This window comes from Calonectris borealis, chromosome 15, assembly GCF_964195595.1.
Source record: "Calonectris borealis chromosome 15, bCalBor7.hap1.2, whole genome shotgun sequence".
NCBI lineage: Eukaryota > Metazoa > Chordata > Aves > Procellariiformes > Procellariidae > Calonectris > Calonectris borealis.
The window spans coordinates 14,262,527-14,273,686 of record NC_134326.1 but is presented as its reverse complement, the minus strand read 5'-3'; the positions used below and the strand labels follow the sequence as shown (position 1 = coordinate 14,273,686).

The 11,160-nt window shown below is 45.1% G+C and overlaps 1 protein-coding gene across 1 annotated transcript; it reads left to right on the top strand.

Moving 5' to 3' along the window:
* On the top strand, positions 1-10,760 carry LOC142088703 (ovoinhibitor-like). The gene is made up of 16 exons (XM_075164314.1): positions 1-118; positions 902-921; positions 1,754-1,890; positions 2,075-2,135; positions 2,638-2,771; positions 3,231-3,291; positions 4,324-4,460; positions 4,870-4,930; positions 5,722-5,858; positions 6,297-6,357; positions 7,506-7,639; positions 7,717-7,777; positions 9,043-9,179; positions 9,542-9,602; positions 9,968-10,080; positions 10,571-10,760. Exons 1-16 carry the CDS (start codon positions 61-63, stop codon positions 10,614-10,616), a joined length of 1,419 nt encoding a protein of 472 aa, XP_075020415.1. The 5' UTR covers positions 1-60; the 3' UTR covers positions 10,617-10,760.
* Positions 10,761-11,160: the final 400 nt, after the last annotated feature.

Sequence of the window (11,160 nt, the reverse complement as noted above, 5' to 3'; positions counted from 1 at the left end):
AACCTTCCTCTCCTGCACAGAGAGCTAGCAGGCTGCACTGGAGCGGTACCTCTGTCTGCCATGAAGATAACAGCGGTTTTCGTGAGCGCAGCTCTAGCCCTTTGCTGCTGCTGCTTAGGTGAGTATTTCCCGGGATGTTGCAGAGCTAGGTCTAGCTGAATCAGAGCTGAATTTTCATTTCAGTGTTTGGGTCTTGTAACATGGAGGAGAGCCTTATTCCATGAAGAAATATTCTTCCTGAGAGAGCGTAGCAAAAAATTAGACTTCAAGATTGAGGTTTCAGCAAACCTCATACAGCCGACTGTTTTCATCTTCTTGCTTTGTAGGAGCAAATTGCTGAAGGAGCAGTCCTAGTGCAGGGCAGGAGCTTGCACATGGGAGTACTGTGTATAAGGGCAAAGTAAAACTGTTAGCAATGGCATCATTATCCATGTGAGCAATATAAATGCAAATTTTAACCTCCAGGGTTGCTCTGTAAGTGTATTGTGCTGTTCCTGGTAACTGAGGAGGATGTGTTTGGAGATGGACACTTAAACACGCATGTCCAAACTTTTGAAAGTCAAATATAAAGTCTCTTAGAAGAGGTTAAAATTCAAGAGTACCGAATTGAAAGTACCTGTATTGCTTCCCTGTAACATCTTAGGGATGGATTAATATATGTGCTCTCCCCTGTTTTATCTCCCCTCAAAAGCGCAAAGAAACTTTAGTAACTTTTCATACATCCTATGACCATTTACTGGCGTAATGTAAAACTCCGTATTTTCCTAAACCCAATAAACTAGTCAACAACAGTCACTGAATTTAAGTTGCCTGAAAAGATTTACATATATCTTCTCTGCATATCAATAATTTGATTTTTTTTTTCTTTTCCTTTCTGTCTCCATTTTTTTTTTTTCCCCAGATATTGCCTTTGGAATTGAGGTGAGCTACAGATCTATTTATTCAGTTCTATTCCAGGTTTCTGGTAAAGTAGAAACAGTATGTAATTACCTGATGAGCAAGTGCATTAAATCTAATGAAAGCTTGGCTGTTAAAATAATATTTGCTAGTGCACAATTGAATGATATTGCCAATTTCACAAGAAAGCAAAAAAGCTCCCATTTTTTGCAATATTTTCAGTTCATTAAATAAAATGAAGAAAGCAAGAAGTAGTTATACAATCCTATTATGTTAACTCTTAGACATAATTCAGTTACTCCAAGCCAAAGGCAGTAGGTTACCTCTTCGTGAGGATTACTGTCTTAAGATGATATCAAAGACTGTGATTCTGATAATTTTTTCTATACAGTAAGACCTGCAGAACAGTGTTCCTTGCATAGGTTTTCTATACCTATATCACAGAGAGGAAAACAGCAGGGTCCGTGCGATGGATTTGTCTGCAGGTTTTTCCCACGCAGTTATGGGACCCCTGTAACTCACCAGAGACTGCAGCACGATTTGAAACCATCAGATTTTGAGCTGAGGGGCTCTGGTGTGCAGCCGGGCTCCCAATTACCAACTGCCTTCATTAGGCACCGTCTCACCCACAGCAATCCTTCCATGCCTCCCCTGGACCCCGGCAGGAAAGCATAATCAGAAACTTCTGTAGAGAAGATTGACTCCTCCTGACTGCCCGAGCAGATTCGAAGCAATACCTCTAACGTGCCTCCCGGCGGGAGCTGCAGGCACTGTGGCTGCGGTGGTGGGAGGCTGCATGCGGGTTTCTTTCCATGAGGGAGCAAACGTTGGGGCTGACTCCATGCTGCTTTCGCAGGTTGATTGCAGCCAGTTCTACAGCAGCATCAGCAAGGATGGGATGGGCTGGGTAGCTTGCCCGAGGAACTTGGAGCCAGTCTGCGGCACCGACGGCACCACGTACAGCAACGAGTGTGGGATCTGCCTCCACAACAAGTGAGTATTGCTGGGAACCAGGCAGAAGCCACAGGGCAAGGGGCTCAAGGTAAGGGTGGCAGCTTCATCCCCCAAAGACGGACTGGGCAGAGGAGCATGTGAGTTAGCAGCCGGGTGCCGACACCACCAGCGTCCAGGCGATGCGGCTCTCTGCGATCCTTGACACACGTCTTCTTTCTTTTAGGGAACACGGGGCCAGTGTGGAGAAGGCACATGATGGAGAATGTGAGCCAAGATCTATTACGGTAAGACAAAGTCCGTGGAAGACTTCAGCTGGCAGTAAAAGGGGACAGTTCAAACACCACACAAGAGGAAAACAGAATGTGCACTGGTCTGCACAGCCCAAAGGGAATTAAAATCTGCTGATGACCAAAGCTGAGAGGGTTTTTATGGGCTATCTGGTACTGTGTCTCTGTGCTTTTCTAGTTCAGACTTCTAGCCTCTGTAATTGGGAATAATATGAAAATGTGTTGGCTGAAGGTTGGATCTCACTGCCTGGATAGCTCTAGCAGGATCTTATGAAGGACCTCACAAAATCCCAATCACAGTCCTTCTTGCTATGCCATTTTTTTTCAACAGGAGAGAATTCCCACGGAACTGACTCTGGCTTCCACTTTTGATAGTGGAATTAGTTTGATGATGGATTTGTCCCTAAAGGCTGGGGGAGAGTAAGCAGACTATGTAGGAATGTTATACCTTTATATTGAAAATGTGGGTTTTTTTCCTCTATTCCTGCTATTTTTACAGATCGATTGCAGTAGTTACCAAAGAACTGTAATGGATGGTCACGTCATGGTAGCATGCCCAAGGATACTGAAACCAGTCTGTGGCTCAGATAGCTTCACTTATGACAACGAATGTGGGATCTGTGCCTATAACGCGTAAGTCTTGTGCATAGAACATCCCACTGGATAATTAGCAACTGTTAAGACTCTCAGAAGCACTTCTGTAAAACACTGGTCTGTCTTAAGGCAGGTGTCTCTGTAGGTCTTCTTGGAGTTGGCTGCTTGTAATTCTTCAGCCAACCTGAGTTTTCTTTCCCATTTTCTTCCTGTGTTTGTGAGGGGAATCACAAAAGAACCAGAGGACAACCCAGAGCAGAGCCATGAACAGATCAAAGTGTTACTTGTAACACCTAATTACTCCTAACACTTAATTACCATGTGATACGGAAATACCATGCATTTGCTGCTATCATCTGTGGGGTGCATTCAGGCAGGTCAAGCAGTTGTAGTGTCCCACAAGGCGGGTGGGACCTTGTTTTCTTGTCCCGGTGCCTAGAGTGTCATGGGAAAAGTTATTCTCAAGGTTTCCTAACCAAAACAATTTCTTTCTTTCAGAGAACATCACACCAACATTAGCAAATTTTACGATGGAGAATGCAAGCAGGAGATTGGCCCTGTAAGTGCAATGGAAGTCAAAAGTCCATCGCTTAGGGCTGTTAATAGAATCCTGAGAACCCCGCAGATTTCCTAGGAAACTGCAAGGGGGCCGTATGAGAAGGCTTACGAGGATCCCAGTCCATGCTTTGCTTTTCTGCACAGTGAGGGTGGATTTTGAATCCTCCCTGCTCCAAAGAGAGGGTCACCCCATGCATACCACACCAAACCGATGAAGGAGAAAGGAGATGGCTGTGAAATGAGAAGCTGCAGTGAATCAGTGCTGCAGAACTCGCTTCCCTACGTACTAAGCTGGCTTTTGTGCCCAGGGGAAGGGGGGGCCCAAGATTTCATTTGCCAACATGCTGTGCAGGTTGGCAGTTTTCTCTCTGGAGATCACAAGTGTTTCTACCCTTTGCAACAGGGATTCAAAACTCCCATGCTGGTTGCTTTCACAGACATAGTGAGACTCATAAAAGCACTAAGCATACATATTTATGGAGTATAGTTTATTGTATATTTGTACGAGGCCAACAGTCTGGTGCCGCAGGGAGAGAAACTTCTATATTTCAGCACCAAAATTCTGGGATGTAGAAAGTTCATTCTCTGACTGATAGATAAGCAATTTTTTTCCTCTATCCTTTCAAACCCTGTGCTTAACTACAGGGAATCTGAAGTAATAAGTAATCACAGAGCTGGAGAAGTGGGGAGAAAACCAACACAAATCAAAACAATATTAGTCAGATTTCCAGCTGGTGAAAAATGTTTCCCACTAAATTCAACACCAGTTTTTTGATGAAGATGGGCCCAAAACTTTGTACGTGTTCTTCTGCCTGAAGGATCCCTTCCCCAAGATAGTCCTTTTTCTTGACTTCTAGAGAACTAGGATAATACTCAGAAAGCTAATTTCTGATTGAAGATTTAGCTTCAGTGTATCGGGGCTTTGTCCTGTTGCAGAAACAATGGAGGCTGGGATACAGAATGAAAAGGTTTTGCATCAACTCTTCTCATATAGCAAGGGCTCCCCCAGAGCTAATTCTCCTTATTTTGACAGATTGATTGCAGTAAGTACCCAACAGCAACCAGTAAAGATGGCAAAGTATTAGTATCCTGTCCAAGAAACCTGCAACCAGTTTGCGGCACAGATGGCATTACATATGATAATGAATGTGGAATCTGTGCCCACAATGGGTAAGTGCCATGCGTAGAGCACTCCTTCTAAGTAGCCAGCAATGCTTTGCAGTCCTTCTGCATTTCTGCTTATGCCTATTTCTTGAAGTCTCTTGGAAAATGGATTGGTTTTGGATTTACCTTGAGCTTCCCCCTGATATCTTCTTTGTGCTCATGAGGGGAAACCTTGAAGAATCAGATGGCAGCTCCTTGGATTAGTCTGTGGGCTGGGCAGTGACTGAGCAGAGGAAGGAATAATTCAGAATATTGCTTTAAATTTCATGTTATGAGAAGATGTGATGAGCTTGTTAATGATTAAAGTAATGTAGTTATTCTAATACACTCTTATAGAGTCTGAAGCCGTGGTTTGCACGTGACTGTGACCGAGAGGCTAAGCATTTAGTTCAACTTCATTGTTTCCTTCTTCCAGAGAACACAGGACCCATGTTGGCAAAAAGCATAATGGAAAATGCAGACAGGAGACTTCTGAGGTAAGTATTCAATATAAGGCATGTTTCTCCTCTTAGCTGTATCAACTGAAAGGTTCCCTGAGGCTGCATCTACTCTGAAAGTGAGCCAGCCAGAGGCCTGGCTTTCTCCACATGTCTATTAAGTCTTGTCAGCCCCTTGTGTTGAGGATGCCTACAAATCCCGTCTGTCCTGAGGCAGGCGTCCTCTGGGCCCTCCTTGCCCGCACAGCCCTGGCAGATGGGCTGCATGGGAGCTAGGCACAGAGTTGTCATTACCGATCCATACCTACACCAGCCTCTGGGCTGGGGGTATATTCTGGTATATGGAGCACACCTGAAGTTTTGATCTGAGTGTATCAGCCGAGAAGTCTCAGAGCTGGTATCTAGGACATGCCAACACCTAAATGTGGAAGTCAGTCAGTTTGGGCTTAGATCTTCCTTTGAGGATGCTCTTCAGATGCATTTTCAGTGAAGTCTAAATTCCTTCGCTATTTTGGTGTTTTGTTTATATCTATACTGCAGAATGAAAGGGGAATTATGTTTTTCTCTTTTTTTTCTTTTCTGGCATATCTTGCAGTTGGGATTGACCGAGCTACTTACCGTAGTGATTTGGCATCTCACCAACTATGCGGTGCTGTGCAGTTCCCTCTGTGCACGAGAGGATTCATGCAGAACTGACTCAGCTTGGTTTTGAGAGAACTGAGACGTAGCACTAGTTTTGTCTCAGCATAAAAGACATGGCAAGGGGTTACGTTGGGGTTTTTCTCAGAGAACAAGGACTTCCCCAGGGTTGACACTCCTGCTTTTTGTAGATCGATTGCAGTCAATACCCATCAAGAATGATTAAGGATGGTAAAGCCCAGATGCGCTGTCCAAGGATCCTGCTCCCAGTCTGCGGCACAGACGGATTTACTTATGACAACGAATGTGGCATCTGTGCCCATAATCTGTAAGTACTGTACATAGGACTCTCTTCTGGAGTGATTAGCCATGGTTAGTGCTCCAGATGGCTTTTCTTTTAATACCAACATATCCATATGTCTCTTTCTGTTTCTCTTTCAACCTCCTGAAGCCCCTGTCACCTTGATTTTGTTCCCTGATGCTCTGTTTGTGCTCCTTGGGGGAGCTGTGGGAGAACCAACTCTCAATCCGAGCACACTGTGAGGGCAGAGGAAAGAGTGGATGGGGCTGCTGTATCGCACACAGTGAGGAGACCTGATGGGTCTGTTACCGCTTAGGATTAATGACTGGGAGAAGCTGGTTCGTTAGGCAACCTGATGCCTCCTTTATCATATATATTGGCTATGAGTTTGATTTGCTTTCTGTGGCACCTGGGTGTCACAGGGCTTAGCTGGTGACCTTGCTAACGCCAACCTCTCCCTTTCAGAGAACAGGGGACTCACGTTAAGAAAAGCCATGAGGGAAGATGCAAGGAGGAAAGTATTCCTGTAAGTGTAACTGGCTATAAAATAAGCGCCATCTCCTACTCTCTCTCTGGGAAGACCCTGGCTGGGCTCAGTGCTCCCGGATGTGTGGAGGGGTGGTGCACAGGGCTCGTGCTGGTGCTGCGGTTCTCCCTAGCTGCTCACAGTGGCCGCTGTGGCGAGAGAGAACGGGAACAGGCCGGGACTTCAGAAACAAAATGTCCCAGTACTGCAGATCTCTGAACAGAAATCATCAGAGGCAGCCCAAGAACCATGCAACCTATTTTAGCACAGTAGGAGAGGAAGACCGAAGGCTGTGTTAGATGTCCGTGTATTCATTCAGCGCTAGGATTTCCATTGCGCTAGACAGGCAGGTTAAAAAATCCTCATGCTCTGGTCAGCCAGGAAAAATCTGCTCTCAGGTATGCATACAGAAATAGCTTTATTATCCTGCACAGTAACAATATGTGCTGATAATATCTCAGTGCATTTATTCTGCTTATGCAGAGCAGCTCTAAAGCACCGAAAATAATTTCATGCATCCTGAGGGACTGCAATACATTTTCTATAGTAAAGACACATTGTTAAAATGCTGTCTTTGCTTTAATTTGCTCTTGGACCATGTGAGAAATATGGGTAATAAAAGACACTGCATTGGGGAAACTATGCAAAATGACAGTGAAGTGCCAGTGATGCTTAGCTAGTGTAGGCTGACTTCCAATAGGTGTTTATTTATCCTTAAATATTAAAACTGTTAGATTTTATATATTGTAAGTATTTTTGCAACAAGAGCTGGTGAAACAGTTCTTGCTGCTGTTTTGAAAAAGCTGAAACAAAATCTCAGATTTAGTTAACTATGTCAAGCTGGACTTAATGTCAAACACTTTAAATCAGATTTCTTGGGTTAAATGCTTGTTTTAAAACTTGCATATGTACTACTCTAGGAAAATAATTTTTTTGGCCAGCTGTTCCTTTCTTCCCTCTGTTAGCAGACAACATCAAACCCAACTACAATTACTTAATTCATTTCTAATGGAAGACTAAACTTAAAACCTCTGATTTTCCTCTGGCAGAAGCCTTTAAAATCTGGAGGATCAGAGTGGATGGACTGCAGATGAGGCACTCTTCCATCTCCCAGCAGCTGACTCAGCATTGTTATTTTATCTCCCCAGGTTGACTGCAGCACATACCTGAGCAACACCAAAACTGGCGAAGCCACCGCAGCCTGCCCCTTCATCCTGCGCGAGATCTGTGGGACAGACGGTGTCACCTACAGCAATGACTGTGCGCTGTGCGCCCATAACATGTAAGCCCTGGAGCTCACTCCCCGAGAGCTCAACGGAGTTACTTGTGGAGCATTTTTAACTCTGCTTTCTCTTCCAGTGAATTTGGAACCAATGTTGCTAAGAAGCATGATGGAAGGTGCATAGAGGAAGTTCCCCAAGTAAGTGAAACCTAAAGAAAAATAAGAGCTTGAGCTGGTGCTGACTGCATAACTTGAATAAACGCTGGTTGGTTTTGCTGGTGTAGCCTCCACCGGGGCTCACAGCTTGTGCTGTCCTTCCTTTTGCGGGTGAATATCACCCTCCCAGCAGCAGGAACATTGTGCACTTCCTGCACGCAGTCAGGAAAAGAAAGAGGAGAGGACAGGTGAGGAATGAGTTATGAGACAGGTAGTGTAAACGATTTAAGGCTTTACAAGAAGAAATCCCTTTCCCACAGCAGTCTATCATAGCTGCTGCAGGAACTTAGCAGTCTGTTTTGGCAATATGGGAAGGGGACGCAGAGGACCCGGGGTATCCAGTGCCTTCTGGATGCTTGCATTTTACAAAAGTATGTTCTGCAAAGATTAGAAAATTGCTTGTGTTTTGAATGCTGATACCTAAGGTACCAGGGCATTCAAACCCCTGCCTGTTTTTTTTGTAAATGCAATGTAATCTAATGTATACCAACAATGAATCATGTAAAAATACCAGATTAACTATATTTGGCCAGCTCTAAACTATTGACACTCACTGGGGAATAGAAGAACAAAGGCATCTCATTAGCATGTTTGAAAGAGTCAACATCCCGAGTCAGATCTTTCATTTCTATACAAACAAACTATGAAATGTCATTCCTTTGTTTCCCAAGTACGCTCTGTGCTCAGACCGGGTGAGATACATAAATAAGGGAGGAAGAGCTCACACTGGAGAAACTGGGAGTGCTAAAACACAAGGCCAGTTCTTCAACCGGTGTAAATCAGCTTCAACTGCTGTCGGTCCTGCTGGCACATTTCAACACCAGGAGCTGTCCCGTTGCAACAAAAGGCCTGTCAGCACATCTCCCCTCCATTCTTGTGGGCTATGAAAAACTCCTTGGTCACAGTCAGTGCTCTCATAGGAAGTGCATAAATCACGCCATTTTGGTTTGCAGATTATTTTTGAGCTGCTTTTTGTAATACCCCGGTAGGTTCAGTAAGGTATAGGGGTGTCATGATAAATACAAAGCTGAATGAGTGATGTCTACCTTCAAGCCTTAATTCAGTCTTCTCCAGCATAAGGCTATGAAAGGAAATTGCTAGTTTTCCATGAAGAATGAGTCAAAATATAACCATAATTCATCCTATGGCAGATCCTATAAGGCGGAGGCATAGCGGGGGGGGTTGTGTCTGGGTGCCCTTGCACAGAGCAGAGCTGTGCTGGAGCTTTTGCCGTCTTTGTTCCCCAGCTTGACTGCAGCCAGTATGCAACTTCCACACTGAAGGATGGCAGACAGCTGGTGGCCTGCACCATGATCTACGATCCCGTCTGCGGTACTGATGGTGTCACTTACGCCAGCGAGTGTACGCTGTGTGCCCACAACCTGTAAGTACTTGTCCTTCTCCCTGGGGGATTTGCAGTGGTGGTGGTTGGATCCGTCTTTCAGTGCCAACTAACGTGCAAGGGCTCTCTCTGAAACCCGGTGCTGGATGGGTCCTCTCGGTCTACCCCCGTTTTCCTGGTTGGTGTTTGACATGGGCATTCGACCCAGGAGTCCCACAAAGGGGGAGCGTTATTCCAAAAGCCACGTGCCTGGTCCGTAAGGGCACTTTCTTGCTAGTGCTGTGCAGGCAATGCTAAGCTAATTCATCTGAAAATCTCCTGTGCACTACGTGGGAGTGAAGTTATGTTCTTGCACTGCACTGTAATGAGGAAGGTTGTGGCTAACGACAGTCGTCTTCCTTCAGGAACCATCGGTCCAACGTTGGCAAAAGAAAGAACGGACGCTGTGAAGAGGATATTACAAAAGTGAGTGGGAAAGGATAAGAACAAAGAGCAAGGTCCAGTGTCTGTTACACTCATGGGGGACTGTCCTCTGCTCTGGGTTGCAAACTGCGGGAGTGATGGTGTGCACATCTGAGGAGATCCCTTGGGAATTTCATGCTGGTTATAAAACACACAACATCTATCCCATCGCTCTGTAACTGTGCAGGAAAAAACGTGGCAGCGAGCAGAAATAGTACGAGATCACATCTGCCACCAGGAGGAAACTTTGAGTTGGTTATTCTGATGTTACAGACAGTTTCATTTCTCAGTGAGGTGCCATTCCTTATGCTGGGGGGACCATGGTTTGCTCTCAGGCAGAGAGACTCACCTCTATCTTCCGTGTGCAGGAGCATTGCAAGAACTTCCAAGAAGTCAGTGTCTGCACCATGGAATATCTGCCCCACTGCGGCTCTGATGGCAAAACATACGGCAACAGATGTGTTTTCTGCAGTGCCTACTTGTACGTACAAGAGCAAATCCCTTCCTTTCATGATCAATTCCTGTACCTACTATGAATGCTGGGCTGTGTTTTTGACTAACTGCTTATGGGCATATACTGGACACTTCTCATGCACCGTGACTTGTGCAAAGAGATGGTTTTTTTTGTGTTTTAAGGGAAAATGTGAAGGGCCCATTTCTGTGATCTGTACATGGCCTCCCATTTGTTAACTTCAAAGATATCTTACTTATTTTCACCAGCACATAATCTGTCCCACAAGCTCATCAGGGCATGTGGAAAGTACTTCACCAAACCAACTGGATTGTATCAAATATGCGAAGCCTTTCATCTTTCCTTCAATGATAATAATGAAAGGGAGTATTTGGGCTTTTGTGACTGCTCTTTACCTCCAGTCAACACTAAGCCAACATTTGGGCCAGTGAAGTGAGGAACAGGGCTTCAGCACTGAATATGCTCTGTGTCTAATCCTTCTCTCTCCTTTTCTCGCCAGGAGAAGCAATAGGACTCTCAACCTCATGAGTATGACTGAATGTTAAGTCTGTGCTGGAGTCCAGCCCAGGAAGACAAGCTTCCTTGCATGTGACTTCCCATGGACTGATCTTCCCCAGCAACTTTCCTTCAGTTTGTCTCGTTTCTTTAGCTCCTGAAACACCTGTTCAATAAATTCACTTGGCAACGTTTCTCTGTCTTAATGCCACATCTCATCCCTTTTGCCCCTTCTCCTCCCTGATATGGTTCTTGTAGTGGTGCATATGTATTTTTCTATTGATGTTCTGCTCTACCAAACAACGTGGGTAAATCTTTTCCTGCCCTGTGCCAGTGCCATCCCTGCTCTGATGAGGGCCTGGACTCTCCTTGGAGCTCCCAGGCACTTCTTTACTTCTCAGAGTCTCCTTGTCAGTATTAGTCTCATCTAACCATTAATATCTCTGTATGACCTGATCATGGGCTCCATCTTTATAGTCAGTGCGAGCAGACATTCACCTCAAGGGCGTGGTCCACCTCCTCCACAGGGCGATGTCTAGGATGTGGGTGGTGGTTTGCTCTCAAGAAGAGCACTTTCTTGCTGTGGGCTAAAAA